Source organism: Lonchura striata, chromosome 11 (assembly GCF_050655825.1).
Source record: "Lonchura striata isolate lonStrDom1 chromosome 11, ASM5065582v1, whole genome shotgun sequence".
NCBI classification, from domain to species: domain Eukaryota; kingdom Metazoa; phylum Chordata; class Aves; order Passeriformes; family Estrildidae; genus Lonchura; species Lonchura striata.
This window is the reverse complement of record NC_140713.1, coordinates 17,406,017-17,422,826: the sequence shown is the minus strand read 5'-3', so window position 1 is coordinate 17,422,826 and position 16,810 is coordinate 17,406,017. Positions and strand designations below refer to the sequence as shown.

Genomic DNA, 16,810 nt, shown 5'->3' with positions numbered 1-16,810 from the left:
AAGGGTAAGGGGAGAGGAACAGGCGTGCAACAGGTGTGCACTGAAGCGTGTGCAGCAGGTGTTGTAGTGAGCCTGCACTTGGTGTGTAACAAAGGCTGTATGCAATGTGCAAATGAAGGAAACGGGCTCTGCAATAGGTGTGAAATGGTACAAGGTCATTAAAGGTTAGCGGGTGTGTAACACGTGTGCAATGGTTGTGCAATAAAGGCTAACAGGTCACTGGGGAGTTCTGGGGTGTACTGAGGTGTACTGGGGTGTAATGGGGGTGGTGTGTAATAGCAGGGGGATACAAGGGGAAGGTGATGGGTAGTGTAGGTGCTATGGCTCACATGGCACACCTTGGCACATGTAGCATACCATGGCACACATTGCACACTCTGGCACACGTGGGACACCTGGCACACAGGGCACACCACAGTACCTGTGGCACACCACAGCAGCCTGTCTGGCCTGTTCAAATGGCCTGGCTACATGGCCACAATCTGCACCCCAACAGCTGGTAAGGCTGGGTTTGGCATCACTGCGTGCTGTACCACAGTCCCTGCCATCATCTGCAGAGAGCTGGGAGCAGTCTGGCAGGTCACGGCTGCAGCTGGAGCTGTGGCAGGCACGCATGGGGGCACAGGACCTGTGGACATGCACAAGCTGCATGGACACCCATGCTGCTCCCCCAGTGTGTTAGAGCCAGAGCACACAGGGAACCAAGGGAAGGGACACAAGGGGTGCCTGCAGCCACTGAGCTCAAGGGCAAGTAGGCAATGAGTGGGCCTGTGTGAGGCCAGTGAGTGAGTGGTGCGGGTGGAGACAAGCCAGGAATGTGCCCTGACTGGGCGCGTGCCTCCTGGCCGCCATCCCCATCACGCATTTCCCCTCACCCTCCGGGGTTACTTTCAGGCCACACCAGGGTGGGGCGGCAGAGCTGAGGCCAGATTGCAAACACGTGCCCTCCCCCAAAAAGCAGTGCTTGGAGGCAAGTGTCCCTGTGTGTCACTGGCAGAAAGGGAAACTGAGGCACAGCTGTGGCTGGGAGACATCCGCTGGCAGGGACTGTGGTTGCGCCCGCAAACCGCAGCTGCCCCGGCGGGCGCAGCCTGAGGACTGCGGTTTCCTCTTGTTGGTGACAGTGGTGACAGCGCAGGCATGAGCACCGTGGGCATCCTTGGGGTGGGCTCCAGGCTCCCCAGCCTCTCTTCCGCCACCCTACAGCTGATCCCGTGAATCCCATGTGTTTGCCTTGGAGACCCTGAGTCTGGTGTGGGCCCACCAGGCCAGCAGTGAGAGTCTCCTGGGATCCCTGAGGTGTCCCCAGGGAGAAGCTGCCACCATACGAGTTCAGGCAGGTGCTGAGGAGCCATAAGGTTCCTGCTTTTGGACTTAAAAGCAGTGGGAATATCACTTTTCCCTCTCCCTGTGTTGATGCTCAGATCAAAGTGTTCACTGTCAAACTCAATCCCATTTTTGGTCCATCAGAGCCAAAAATCACTGCTTGCACCTGCTGAGCACCCCAAGCTGGCAACAGCTCCTGCACATCCCTACAGCCAAGCACCCATGGGGCAACAGGCAGCAGCAGGTCTTCCTTAGGCTTCTGCTACCTTTGAGAAAATGAAATGCCAAAAAGAAGACGAGAAGTGGAGCATTACAGGGGCCCTGCAGCGCTGGGGGTGCTCAGAGCTGGATTGGCTGCCAGAGCATCCCTGTGCTGCTGCTGCTGGGGGTCCCGGCAGTCCCACGCCATGATTCCCTGCCAGCTCCACTGGACACAGGGCTGGGTGTTTCGGGATGGATGCTCCTTGGGATGCAGGTTGCCCCAGCAACGGTTGCTATGGAAAACACTTCAGTGGCAAAATTTCCAGCCATATTCATGTGTCCGTCATTGTCTTCTGGAGGTCCCTAGTGGATGGTGAGCCAGGCACGGCTGGCTCTGCACGGGCAGGCTGCTGCTGTGGCTGCAGGGGACTGGCTGTGCTGGGCACAGCTATTCCTGGCTTTTTGCAGCTTTTCCTGCTGGATATGGTGTGAGAAGGCGTAGGAGGACTCCAAAGTGAGATCTGGGGGAGCATGGCAGATGTACAATGGACAGGGGGAGCAAGCTGTGCTGAACCATGCCATATTAATTGGCTAGCAGCCAATTAATGTCCCATTGGCCCAGCTGTGCCCCAAACATTGGTTGAGATTCATTTTGGTGAATCAAACACAGGGCACTGCTTTGGGACAGTGGGACATACCAGGAAAATGGGGTGGGACTGGGATGTTTGCTGGGACCAGCAGCTTTGGCTGGGGCTTCCTGCTCCTGCCCACAGCCCTGCCAGGTCTGTGCTTTGGAAAGCCGCTCCCCACCTCCTGGAGCAGCAATAGGATTACACAGGACTGAGTCTCCTAGCAATGAATGAAGAAATAAATCCTTTAAGGCAGGACAGGATTTATTAGACTTCAATATTCTGGAAATAATGAGGACATTTCTCTTGGCTTGTAATATCACGGGACCCAACAGGATCACAACCAGGATTTATCCTCGTGCTTCTCTGTGGCACTGGGTTGGTGCTTTGCTGTGGAGGGAAGATGCTGGGGGAGGCTGCTTGCCTTTCCAAAGAACAGGATTGCAAGGCACCCCCTCATCTCCAGCAAAGCCAAGGCAGACTGCAGGCCTCAGGCTGCCCCAACAGTAGCAGCTCTGTTTGTCTCCCCATTCATCCCCTAGCGAGGGCTGGCGCTGATCCTCGCCCCCAGCTGGGGCTCACTGCTGGGAGCGGGAAGGGCTGACAGCAGGAAGGGTTGTGCCATCGCCATCAGCTGAGTTTCAAATGTCAGTGCCAGTGCCCACCACCAGCACAAGGATTCCCTGGGGTGGAGACCCTCAAATGGGGTGGGAGACCCACAGTCCACTCCATTTCTCCCCATTACTTTTGAGCACTGCAAACAGATCCCCACTGTGCTGCTTGGTGGGACATTGCTCTGAAGGAAAGGTGGGAAGAGGCTGAAAACAACAAATTGGAGAAGAGGATATGGTGCTGCCAGCATCACCTTCCAGCTCTGCCCCTCAGGGAACTGCTGCCCTAGCGGCAGAGAGATGCTCCTAAGGTCAGCTCCACGCTCTGGTCCCTCCTTCTCCCAGCTGCCACGCTTTGCCCGATGGCAGTTCTGTCCATGAAGCCCACTGTGGTCCTCGGGACAGCCTGGGGCTACGGGATGCACTCCCGGCCAGCCAGCATTCACCCTCCTCCCATGCTGAGAGCCAACATTTATTCCTGTGTCCCTTTCACTGAAGCAGCTTTAAGTGCACAGTGTTACCTCTCTGTAATGATTCCCGTGGCCCCGTAACAGCCCCCACCAACCCCAGCAGATCAGTAAAGCTGAGCCTGTGGGTGTGGGTTGGACACAGCTGGTTTTACCATGGCCCCAGCACACGGGTGCCATGGCAGAAGCCCTGACCATCAGGACACACAGACACAATTGGAGCCTTGTTTGGGGCTCAGCTGCACAAGGGGCCCCTTCAGGCAGCCAGGGAAGGGGGAGCTCCTCAGGGTGAGGTGATGCTCTGGCCATGAGTGACTCCTTATAGGGCCAAAATTACCCCAAGCAAATGCCCAGGGTGGGTCCCAACCCATGGAGAACGTGTGAGCTTCCCAGAGAAGACAGCTCAAGGTGGGAATGTCTCAAAAGATGGAGCCACATCTGAGAACATTGCTCCTTGCAGAAAGTGCAGGGCTGCCGGGGACATCAAGGGCTGGTGGGGCTGAGGGCTGGCGGGTCCTGGGGCACCCCCCTTTGTGGGAAGGTGACTGGGCAATGGAAATAGCAAGCAGAGAGGGGTTTTGGTTGTTTTATTTTTTCCCTCCAAAGCAGCCAAGCTGTGTTTTCTGGAGACCTGTAAATCACTCCTCGTCTTCAGGAAAGAGGCGAGGAATCCATGATCCAACCCAGCAAAAACGCGGGATGCTTGGGAGCGTGGAGGAAGCCAGGAATCAGCCAAGGCTGGAGGCTGCCTCCCAGCCATCCCGCCAAGCCTGCCCCAGCTTGCTGGGCCAGGAGCTGGCACCGCAGCCCAGCATCCTCAAGCTTAACTGGGCACACCATGCTGCCACGAGCTCAGCAGAGGGGCGTCGAGGCTCTTGGCTACTGCCATCACACTGCCCTTTTCCAGCAGGTCAGGTTGCTTCCAACATTTCAAGGTTTTCCATATTTGCTCAGCTGAAAAGAAGAAAAAACTCTGGAGGGTTTCTGAAGCGCATAGCTGGGACTGGCAGGCAGGATCCCATAAATTGCAGGTCATCAATTTTCCCAGTTCACCAGCATACCAGGGGAGGTTGTGCTGGCCACATCCCTCTAAAACACCATTAGCGTGCGTGTGGATTCAAAGCCACCCCCAAGCCATCCAGACCCAGATCCATCTGCAGGATATGCTATGGACACAGCCTGAAGCTCTTTAATGCTTTTAAAAACAAGGCTGGGTTTGGTGCCTCTGGCCTTTGGGATCTCCAAGGGTACTTGTTGCATCTCCATTCTGCTCTTGCTCATGATACAATGCACAGAATTATTTTCCATTTCTTACCTACTTGGTGCTACCCAGCTGCTGAGCAGAAAGGGCCCTAGAGTGCTGCAGGGATACTCGGCTGCAGCAAAGGTTTTGGTTGGCAGCGATGCCATGAGGTCCCAGCCTGTGCAGGGGTGACATGATCTTTCCCTGCCACTATCCAGCATCAGAGTCATGGGGGACACGGGCCAGAGATGTTCCCAAATATTTCCTCTTCTCTCAGCAACAACAGAGCAATAGGAAAATAATTTCCCTGGCTGCCTGCTCAGCAGTCACAGCAGGCTCAACCCTCCCAGCCCTGCTTGTGGCTACTTCAGCATCGCACCATCTTCGGGATCTGTAGCAAAACAAGCCTGGGCTGCCTTGTGGTTGCTGTTGGGAGGGACCCTGTAAGGAAGGCAGAACAGCACACAAGGGGAGAAGGTGCTGGAGATGGTCCAGCACTGTCATTCCAAGCAGGAGAGCAGCCCAACTACTGCAGCAGCACCTGCCTTGCTCCACAGCCCACACTGAGGTCCTGCCAGGACCATTTACTGCCACTCAGGAGCTCCGAGCTGAGATATCCCCATGACAGTGCCCTGCACAGGGACTCTGGTTCTTTTTGCAACCTAAGCCAAAGCAGCAACTAGCTTGGAAGTGTTTGGAGATGAAAACATGTCATCACTCCGTTGTGTTGTTTCTGTCCAATTTCAGGCTTGTTTAAGCAGGTCCATTACAGCTGATTCTGTACAGAACAGGGTGCCAAAGGCTGCAGCTCCCCTGAACACGTGGTGTTTTGTTCTGATCTATCCTGCAGCATGGCCACAGAGCAGGGGCTGTCTCAGACACACGAGCCCAAGGCTCAGAGTGCTCAGAGCTGCAGGCAAGGGGCCATGGGCAGCGATGGCATCGCTCACCCTGTGGGCAGGCAGGATGGGGCTTGTGCTGCTCTCTCCCAGCACAGCACCAGCACAGGCTGCCCCACCAAGCGGGCACAGAGCATCCTGTGGGGAAATGCTGGTCAATACCTTTACTCCAAGGATGTGCACAGGCCCGACATCAGGAGCTGCCCAACTCCACCAGTCAGGCCAGCAGGCACGGCCGGCAGGACGCTGCATTGCTGGTCTCCAGCTCCAGCTGCTCGATCCACACCCAGGCGCCTTGGCCTGTCCTCCCAGGCAGCTGCACTTGCTCAGTGTCCCTGTGTGGCCATGCTTTGGATGAGTTTCCTTACTCCTGCAGCACTGCTACAGGACTACATTGGCCTTGTCACCCCCAGTTCTGGGTTTCATTGCACCACCAGCCCCAGTAATGAGGGGAGGTGATTCAAGCACTTGCTCTGGCCCCCAGGCTGCTATCAGGGCACACACTGGGCACCTCTGAGAGAGGTTTTTATGACTCCTGTCAGACACTACTTACTGTATGTGATCCTTAATTTCTTTGTCCTCTGCTTCCCATACAAACCACACTGCCAGCATGCAAAAGTGTTGGGATGGAGTACTTTATTCACGTGAACACTCATCCTGGCCCTTCCTGCCTGCTGCAGCTGCTCCCATCTTCTTGACAGCGTGAACAAGGAAGGATTTCTTCACCAGCTTGCTTAAACCCCCCCCAGCATCATCAGACCCCACAAACAAGTACAGACAGTTTGGCTTTGTCTGGACAGGAGCAGAGGGCGGAGGGACAGGGAGTGCTGCGGGGCTGGCAGAGCAGGCAGAAGGGCTCCAGCCCACAGCTCGCATATGCACAGCAGCCATGAAACCTTTCTGCAGCTCCACTCTCACCGCTAAACATGCCAGTACTCTCCCAGCCTTGGCAGCTCCTCCTGCTGCCAGAAGCACCTGGGATTGGTAAAGGATGGGTGTCACCACCTCTTCTCCTTGAAAAGTTGTTGCCAGAATTACAGCAGTGTCTTCTATCAGCTGCTGGGTCATTTAACCCTCAAAGTGCCTCCTGTCCATTGACAAATACCCTCCCCAAACTATTACAGTAAAAGGAAAACCCTGTACGTTGAGACATACAGGCTGAGTCTTGGGTAGAGAACAGTTTCCGTGCTTGGTGGTTGTCGGTGGCCGGCAGCCCCCAGCCAGCCCTGGGGCACAGAAGGGAGCAAAATCCCCCCGGCCACCCCCAGCACGTCAGGGCTTCATCCTGCTCAGTCTGATGTCACGCTCGATTTCGAACTGCCTGTGATCCACACGCTCCAGGAATGCTTTCCTCTCGATGTACCTGCAGGGAGGCAGAGGCAGAGGCTGTGAGCGGTGTCTGTGGTAGCCTGTGTGGCCCCCAGCCTGTGGCAAACCCCACCCAAAGGGATGAGCAGGGAGGGAAAGCACTGTCTGTCACCCTCCCTTCTCTTTCCATGAACTGATCACCCCACTCAACATCTCCTGTGGACACCAAAACTGCTCTGTGGCCTGCTGGCTGTCATCTGGGGGACTCCCAGAGGTCTGGTGGTCGCATAGGCTAGAGAACTAAACTGGCTGATTCTGGTTTCAGCTCTTCTACAGCTGAGAAAAATGTCCTCCACAGACACCTTGAAGGGGATCAGAGCAGGCCTTTGCGCCACCCAGCAAAGCATCTCAAACCCAACCACAACCTTCAATACAAGCTGACAGGCCCATGATACAAGCCAGGAACAGGCACAGGGAGCATTAGGGATGCAAAAAGCATCACCCAGCGAGCCTTCAGCAGCTCAGGGATGCAGGCCAGGGGTTTCCCAGCCACAGACCAGCTTCTAACCACTGACTATTTAGTGCTGCCCCTCAGCATGGCACCTGAGTGCTGCGAGGAAGAAGGCACGCCTACGCCTGGAAAAGCACCCTGCTGCTCATTAATGGCATGCAGCTGAATTTTAATGTACTTTGCTGCAAACCCTTGCCATAGAAGCCTGGGGCTGTGCTACTAATTAACCTACAGAAGGAGCGAAATTGCAATTCAAAACAGGAGCTGTAATTGAATAATCACAATTGTTTTGCATTTGTTCCAGGGTGGCAAACACTGGACTGCCATGACAAAGTCATTAAACTTGTGCAGGGAACCCCTGAATTTGGCTGTTTTGATGGTCACTGCTTTTCCTGCTCAACAGAGCAACCCATTGCTTGAAAGCAAGACCAAAGCCTAAGGGAAGATGAGCATCTCAGGCTCTGCAGGTTTTCCAGGCTGCTGAGTGGCTGGCAGTGTGCATCAAAGTGCCCAAGGCCCACATGGGAAGGTTCAAGGCCTCTCCTACCTGTGGTCTCTCTGAGACAGATGAACATTTGGTGATGAGGTCCCTGCAAAGTCAGGCTGGATGGGGCTCTAAGCAAGCTGATCTAGATAAAGAATTCCTGCTCACTGCTGGGGATTGGATTAGTTGGCCCTTAAAGGTCCTTTCCAACCCGAACCATTCTGTGATTCTGCAATTCTTTATGCTACAACTATGGAACCTGTACCAAATGTATTCCCAGCAGGGAGCCTTTGTCCTTGCTGCAAGGGACAGCCCTGACACTCCTGCCCACCCAGTCATCACTGGAAATGAGTTAATCCAGATTAATTTCCGCGAGTGATTCCCCCAAGTGGGTGAACAGCCCCGTGCGTCCCTGCTGCCATCCCACTCCCATCGCAGCCCCAGCCTGTCTCGGGCTGACACAACTGGGTCAGCTCATCTCCGCTGGCTGCGAGGGGCAGGGACCAGCACGGTGCAATGCAGGCAAAGAGCCGGCTGGGAGGAGGTGTTTTGGTGGCCCTTGCCCCTCACTGTTGGAGGAGGGCTGTGCACTGAGGCCCCCTCCCCACACTGGTTCAGGAAAGGCAGGCAGGGGAGTGTCGCTTCCCTTCATCCCTGTAAGCAGGGAGGTGACTGGCTCCTGGGGCTGGGCTCAGAGAGGCCACAGGAAGGAAGCTGAGGGGTCACGCTGTATGTGCTCAGTGTCATACTGCTGGGCGTGTGGCTTTTCTCCCCCTCCACTGCTGAACACCAACCACAACCCCAGCTGGGAAGACAAGGACAGGAGTTAATTGATGTTCATCTGGAAACACCCCAATGGCTGCCCAACCTACTGAATCTGAAGCTCTTTTGGCCCTTCTGTGACACCCATCTATCAGCCCCAGCAAGGGGTCATTCTCTTTCTTCTCCTCTTCCTCCCTGCCTGCTGTGCCTCTCTGGTGGGCAGGGCTGCCTCCTGGGGGATCGATATGGATCATGAACCAGGAATGCGGTCTCGCAGCCACAGCACGGAGGAGGAACTGCCACCGACGTCATCCCGTGGCGTTGTCCTTGGCTGGCCACAGAAGTGCTGTAGGTACCAGAGCAGACCCCCCAGGCACTACCTGGGCATGCACTGGGGCTCGTGGGGCCTGGCCAGCTTGTGCTGCAGGCCCACAGGGGTGGAGGTGCAGACAAGAGTGAGGAGGGAAGCTGCAGGGTCAGCACAAGCCCCTCCATGCTCTGGAGCCTGTGCTGGAGCTGCAGGTCTCTCTGTGCTCAGCCAGCTCTGTGCAGCCGGCACCAAGGCACCACCAAACACGGTGCAAAGTGCATGAGTGAGGCACAAACACACGTCCTGCACTTGTCTAAACAACCTTTGCTACCTGAATCAATAGCTTCCTGTAAATTATCAACCCGCCTGGAAACAGGGCAGCTGTGATCCACAGCAGAGCAAAGTAAACCCATTGGGAGCAAGGCTTTCTCTGCTAACAAGGGCAGCTGCAAGCTGCTCTGGGGAGGGTCTTCAGTGCTGCCTGTCCCCTGTCAGTCACCATCAGTCACCTGGTGCAGGAGTGCCTGGGGCCGGCTGCTCCCCCATGGGGCTGCCCTACAAAGGTGGCCCAATTAAGAGGCCACTACACATTTCCATTTATAAAGCACATCAGAGAGATGAACAGCAAAGGGGATAGTTGCCTCTGCTCCTTACTCCAGCCCCTCCTGTCAAATCCAGGACAGGCCCTCAGGACCTGATACAGGCTGTAAAAGCCCAGATTCTACTCCTAAGGAAATGCAAATCCCTGTATGGGGGCTGGGGGTACAAGGGGTGGAAAATCAGAGGCAAGGGACGACAGAGCCATGGGGCAGCACACGTTCCCTCTCAGGATTTTTAGACCCAGGTTGTGGCTGTCTGATAACTGGCACTGGCAGCAGAAAGATGCCACAGCCCCACTGCTCCACTGGTTGCTGTGTTCTAGTGTGGCTGCTAGAGAAGGGCCAGGGAGGTACGAGGAGCTTCTGGGCTGCAGCAACTTCCACAGGGTTAGCACAATAAAGGAATTCAGCCTGTGTTCCCTCCTGAGCAAAAGGTAAAGCTTCCAGCCTTTCTTGAGACATGCATAGACCATCTCTGTAAGCGCACAGGATGTGTGGCATCGAGCAAACATCTCCAGGAGTGGACTGCAGCTTTCCACTCAGGCAGACATTTACAATCACTCAGCAGGACATGTGGGGAGCAGAGGTTTCTAACAGCACCAGGGATTAAAGGCAGCGCCCCACTCTCGCCTGCCTGGGTTGAAGGGTTAACAACAGCTCATTACAATTTTTATAGAGATGTGTAAATGATTGCCCACTGAAGGGTGAGCACAGTTGACATTATTAAAGGAGAAGAGGCAGCTGCAGAAGGGACAACAGGCTCCTGTGAAATGACCTGAGGCCAGCAGCAGCTGTGTCTGCATGACCTGCCCCCCAGGCGACATGGCTGCTCTGTGAGAGTACTGCACCCTTCACACCGAGGTGGCCTGTAAGCAGAAATGCAGTGGGCTGTGCCTCCATCGGTGCTCCTCCCTTCTCCCTTTACCTTGAAGGTGTAAGCAACTCCTAGTGAGCAGATACTCGGGTGATCCCTCATGCTGCATGCCTGACTAGTATAAACATATTCATAAGGAGTGTCCAAAGTTACCCTGGCATTATGTTCCTCCTTTGTTTAATGACAAAAACTGCTTGCCAAGAGCTCAGCAGATTTTCTAGCCTGGGATGTGACAGGCAGCAAAACCCAAAGCTGTCCAAGATTAAAGATGCTCTTAAAATTGCTGCTCTGCTTTGCTCATCTTTTCCATGTGCTGATCCCTTCTTTAGCCTTCAAGGACCATCACGTGAGCATTGCTGGAAAGGTTTGCCAGGCATGAAGAGCAAGCTGTCCTGCTTGGATGGGGTGGGAAAGGAAACAGCACTGGCCAAGAACAGTTGACATACTGGGTTTGGGCTCACAAGAGATGACACAAAACACTGCTCTGCCACACCTGTGTGTGGTGTAAATCATGCACCTTCTTGGACTTCAGGGATCTCAGAGGAACAGCTGCTCTGAGCAATTCAGCACTGCAACTGAATTGCTCTACTTTTTCAAGGGCATGCATTTATTTCATTACCAGAAACAGATCAGGGGAGATTTGATGGAGAGGGTGTGTTTGTGGAATGGTGCAAGACCAAACTGAAAATATCTATTTGATAGTTTGACAGTTATAAAATATCTATTTAAAATAGAAAAACCAATCTGTTGGAATGCAGAAGCTTTGAGTTCTTCCAGTAAAAGAACAGCTTATAATAAAATGTACATTTTACGAGCTGTCCACTAAGCTGGTTATGTTTTCCCAGAGCTTAGCAAAGCACTTGTAGTAGAAATGCTGCTTCTGATCTCATTATCACTCCCTGCAGTGCATGTTATTAACTTTCTGCTTTATTTACAGCATTGCCATTTACTTTTATGATACTTCCATTAACTTCATTGGGGTGAACATTGCTTGATGCACACAAGCAACGCCCAGCGCTGCCATAATCTTTGACGCACCTTGCCAGCTGTTCTGGGTTTACACAAATCTTTATGTGGGAGGAAGGAGGACAGATGCAGCTGAAACGTGCGATTTGATGAACAGAACAAAACCCTCCCAAATTGAAAAAAGAAAACAGGACAAAGGCAACTGTGTTCCCTCACGGAGGGGCTGCATTAGACCAGTTCAGGCTCTGTGCCACAAAGAGAAGAGATGACAAAGCCAGACTGGACTTAGAGAACTCACAGGGTTGTTAGCAGAGAGTGATAGGTGTTTGCAGACTTACCTGTCTCCCTGTGATGCTTACAGCAGCTACTGGCTTTATGTATCCCTAGAAAAAATCCTTAAGAAACCCCATGGGTTTTTGAACTCTGTAGCCAGTAATGGGCTTCCCTCATGTAAAGGAAGTGATGGGAAATTCTGGACTATTATTAGGTAAAGCCCCTCTTACCCATCTTTCCCTCGGTTATGGATTGCCAGCTCCTCCACAATCCCCTCCTCCTCCTTGAAGTTCTCCCAGTCCAGTTTAGATTTCTCCAGTGTGCTCATCTTCTGCTTTTTGGCACCGATCTTCCCCAGGAGGCTACTCATACCGCTTGGCCTCTTCACCCTGACGGAGATTAAGGAGCAAATGTTGGTTAAATGCAGGGAGAGGGCAATTAAAAACAGAGCTGAGAAACGTCACACACGAGAGCGGTGGCCTCGATGGTGGTGAGCCACCGCCACCAAACAGATGGCCACCAACCCCAGGCAGCCTGCAGGCGGCAAGGTCACGCTTCCTGCAGATCCTGCTCTGCCATTCCCCTGGAAGCAGCAGAGTTCATTACACACATATCTCAAGTGCTTGGTTTTTGTGAAAGGGCTTTTTCATTTATCTTCTTAAGAGAACAGAGAGCTTTCAGGCCAAAAGAGATCATTAAATCATCTAGTTTGACCCCTTGTATACACCAGGCCAAGCCATTCCACTGATCACCTCTGTGCTAAGTCTGCTTCTTTGTCTTCAGTTAAAGTGTTGTTTTCTGGAAGGCATCCAACCTCAGTGCGTCACTAGTGCTGACAACACATCTAGGAATTAACCATTTATGTGGTACTAATGCTTGATTTTCTCTAGTTTTATGTTCTGGTTGCTGCTCCTTATTCTAAATCCAAGAACACTTTAGTCTCCAGGTGAGTCTCATTAGTGACTTGTACACCACTAATGAACTTGCATCTGAATTATTTCTATGCAAACTGATAGAGTTCCTTATACCTCTCATTGAAATGCATTTTGCCCCAGCCCATACATCACTTAAAATGTTGTATCCCCCTGCTTACATTTCAATGCTCTTTGAAGATGGGAGCACAGAACTGCCTGTAACCCTCCTGTTTTGTTTCTGTCCAAGCATCACCTAAATCCCATTAAGCTGCACATTGAGTCCCAGTGCATGTGCACTGTGATCCCATACCATCTCCTGGGTCTCTGTTTGGCAGGAAGACCACTTTGGTCTTTCATCCCTTGTTCTTAGAGGAGTGAAATCCCACCCATGCAGTGGGGCCCCCGAATCTCCCCTTTATGCTGGGAAATGCACACACAGGGGCTCAGGTCAGCCGAGCTGCCCTCTAAGGAAGACAATTCTCAGGGATAGGAACCCGTAAAACAAACTTGTATTAACCCTTCTCCAACCCCCCCAGGAATGGGGGACAAACAGCATCCCATTGAACTCGTGTTTACACACATTCCAGAGATAACTTCAGGTCTGCAGGGCCTTTGCCTCTGCAAGAAGCCAGAGAGGAAATTACTCTCGTTCCTGAGAGATGAAGGAATTTGGGAAGGGGGGCCCAAGGAAGGCAGCCAGGTGAGCATGGCAAATTGCTCTCCATCAGTGCTCTTTGAGCACACTCCTGCCCAGGGGAAGCCGTTCTTGGGAATGTATCCAAAGTTGTCCTTATCAGATCATTAGCATGGTTTATGCTTCCGTAATTTGCAAGCCTCTAAAGGAAAATAATTCTGCAGTTTATATGGAATTAAATCAAAGAAAATGACAACTCTGTAAGCCTCAGCCAGAAGACTCTCAATACAAGAATGGCTGGCTAGAGTTACTTGGGGTTGCAGCTTCCTGACATAGATATATTTGGGATTAAGGATATCTTGGCAGGCTCCATAGCAACTGAACAAGGCTGCCTGTTCCTCCTCAATACCAACCAGAGGAGCAGAAATGTCCTAGGACCTGGCCCTCTTATTTCCTTCAGTCCCTGCCCATGGCTGGAGCACAGCCCAATAGTCAGCAGTTGCTCACTCTGTGGGGACACAGAACAAACTGGATGCTCTCTGATTCACCTTTATCCCTAAACATCTCATCAAGATGTCTACAGCCCTTCACACCATGATCACACAATAAAACCTTGATCCTTGCTCAGCCTCCAATGCTCCCTTACTTTTCAAGGCATGATGGCTCCAGGTATCCGTATCTGCAGGTAGCAGGGAAGTGGTGTAAGGAGGCAAAATGGGCAAAGATGCTCTCAGCAGAAGAAAAAATTGGAGTGACTTGGTTCCCACATCTGGCTATCCAAGACTTGCTCAACCATCAGACCCAGTATCAGATGTGTGTTCAAGATGTGAGGGAGTCGGAAGAAAGGAGATATGACAAAGAATAAGGATGAACCAAATAAAGTATTGGGGGCAAGCCTCCCCCGTGGCATTCCCTGCTGTGCAGCTGCCTGGAAAGCAGAGCCCAGTGGTTGTGCACAGCAGTTCCTTACACTGCACTGGGAGGCCTTAAAGGTGGCCTGAAACAGATCTAGGGAAGCGCTGTGGTTGATCCAGCTGGTAAAGCTCCTCTGCCCCAAGCCTGGCAGGCAGAAGACATTTAAATTAACACAAGATATTCAATAACACATTTCTCTGAATACACTTAACTTTCCAGACACACTTGAGCTTAAGATTTTCCTACCACTGAAGTGGGAGAAGCAGGGATGTAGAAATGGAGGGTGTTGTCCCTTGTCCCTAGATTTCTCCTGAAGGTTTTTTTGAGGCAAAAAACCCCAATGACCCAAGAGCCATCTCACCAATCCAAGGACACCCACAGCTCATCTGCATCCACTGACCTTTCCATGGGTGGAAGTCCACAGTCACTGTCACTTGAAATACAGACAGGTCTGACTGGAAAGGACACAGCACACACCTGGAAAAACCCAACTGAAAGTTCTGGGATCTTTCCTGGATGTTAGAGAAATCTCTGCCCTGCAGAGTGACAAGCAGGCTCAGAGTCAGGCTCACACATGCTAAGGCTGATCCTTTTTGGCTGAACCTTGGTTGGCTGCTGGCAGGGAAGAGCTGAGTTGAGGGGCCAGTCGGCCAAGCTGGGCTGTTGAACTCATCTCTGCATGAAACACAGACTGGGACCTGCTGACAGGCCACTGCTGTCCCCAAACGACAGTGGAGGATAGATAGGAGGGAAGGGAACCAAAGGCAAGATGGTTCATGGCCAGAGGTGGAAGAAGAGGTGGTGCTGGCCTCAGGGAGCAGGAGCTGCAAATTAGATGAGAGTTGCTTACAATGTATCTTTTCTTCCATGGCAATTCCTGGCATATATCATTAACATCTGGATGCACACACCCATCTGTAATGGTGCTCAAGGCCTCTGTATGTCCTCTCTGCCATGGATCTCAGGAATATTGCTTAAAACATATAAATCACCTCTTACTTGAAGCTACAGAGTCTGTATTATCTATAGATAACCACAAGAACACTCACAAGTCAACAGTTCCTTCAAGGCAAGGGAACATGACAAAAAAGGGCAGGCTATGTTGCACCCTTGTGTCGATGACTATTCCAGAAATATTATTAATATCCAATGTCAGTTCCATGCTCTGAGCTGGACAACCTAGTTCTGTTCCTGTCCAGACAATTCTGTGCTGCTGCAGCAGGACCAAGCCTGGGCCAGGCAATGGGGCCAGGCACAGGCTGAAGGACATGTTTGAGTCTGCTCCTGAGTCTTCACTCCATGCTGAGCCTTTTATCACCCTGAATAAATCCAGCAAACCTGGGGGTGGGAATTCCTAGGCTTGTGCCAAAATGAAGTAAATGAGAAACATTAAAGTCCAATTAAAAACTTGCTTGGCCTTAAATGCCTCATCTGTTTTAAAAGCAAGTAAAGGGGCCTGATTAATTGCATTCAGTGCCAACAAGAGGAATTATTACCCTTTTTGTACTCATTAAGGGTATCTGCTGTGGCATCTTTAATCACTAAGGCATTTAGAAGAGAGAAAGTAATTTGCTAAGACATAATGGATCCCAGGGATGAGGATCAGGACAATCGCCTATTTAGGACACAAAGACATGCTCTGAATTTTTACAATTAAAAAGCACAGCTAAAGTCTGCCCTTGAACTAGCAAAAAAAAAAGTGCTGGGGAGCTCTGCCTTGGTGGGGGATTCCCCTGCACCATCTAATGTCATCAGGACAAGGACTGTGACTGTGCATCATCTGAATGGTTGTAGAACACAGGGACAAGCAGCAGGCCATGGGCTCCCTCGCTGTCCCACTATAGGTGAACACACTCTGTATCCCTGTCCTTAACAGTAATGCTTCCTCCATCTTGGTGCAAGCCTGCAGCTGACCAGGAGCTTGGAAAATTGCTGCTATAGCAGTGATAAAGTGCCACTGCCACACGTAATCCCTGATGCCTTGTAACATGCTCAGCAGAGTCTGGGAAATGTATGCCTGTTTAATGGAGGCGGACTTCATCACAAGCTTTAGAAAATAATCTTCCAGCAATTGGGAACCTGGCTACAAAGGTCTCACAGTGTATCCCACCAGCCAAAGGAAGATGAGCTCCTCTCCCACCCACCCAGAGATGGGTCCTCTGAAGGTCTCCTGACACCAATCCCACACGCACTAATGTTTCAGTACTTCATCAGCCTTATGTAACTCTTCGCCAATGACTAAATTTCCTTGCTCAGCCTATGACTTGATATCTTCTTCCTAGTAGCTACTAAGAACAGATCACCCCCTCACTTCTTGCAGCAGCCTTTTAAGTCTTTGAAAGCTTTTCATATTGTCCCCCCTCCAGCTTGCTCCTTCCTAGACTAAACAATCTCAGGTCCTTTCAAGCTTTTCTCATTCCTCATGGTTTCCAGCCCTCTGACCACTTTCACCACTCTCCATGAACTTGGCTATTGGCCCATATATTCCTCAAACTGCAGCATCCAAAACGGGACTAGCAGGAGTGATGGATTCACCAGCACTGGGAGCAGAGGAATGCTTCAGATGCCTTGGGAAGCAGCAGCTCCTTACACGGCCCCCTGTGACGTGTGCCTTTTCACAGCCATGTGGCAGCACTGACTCATGCTGAACCTGTGATTCACCGAGGTATCTGCCTGCTCCACTGCTGCAAGCCACTTTCTTCCTCCATCCATGCAGAACATTCCTGCTATCCAGAGGCAGAGCTCGGTGCTGCTCCTCCTGTTTGCCCTCACATTTCCCTTGACACAGGGGATCTCGGATGTCTTTGCAAATCAGCCTCTCCTATTCACAACAACCATGCTGAGCTGTTGAAGAGGAATGCTAGGGAAAGCATCTCCTGATTTT

General features: G+C 52.0%; 1 protein-coding gene across 1 annotated transcript in view; it reads right to left on the bottom strand.

Annotated features, from left to right (window-relative positions):
- Positions 1-5,995: 5,995 nt before the first annotated feature.
- CFDP1 (chromatin remodeling protein CFDP1) overlaps positions 5,996-16,810 on the bottom strand; it is a 60,973-nt gene continuing 50,158 nt past the window's right edge. The window contains exons 6-7 of the mRNA XM_021535209.4: positions 11,694-11,852; positions 5,996-6,739 (exon numbers count right to left, since the gene is read on the bottom strand). Coding sequence (XP_021390884.1) covers positions 6,649-6,739; positions 11,694-11,852 — 250 coding nt within the window. The 3' untranslated portion in view covers positions 5,996-6,648. The remainder of the gene's footprint in view (positions 6,740-11,693; positions 11,853-16,810) is intronic.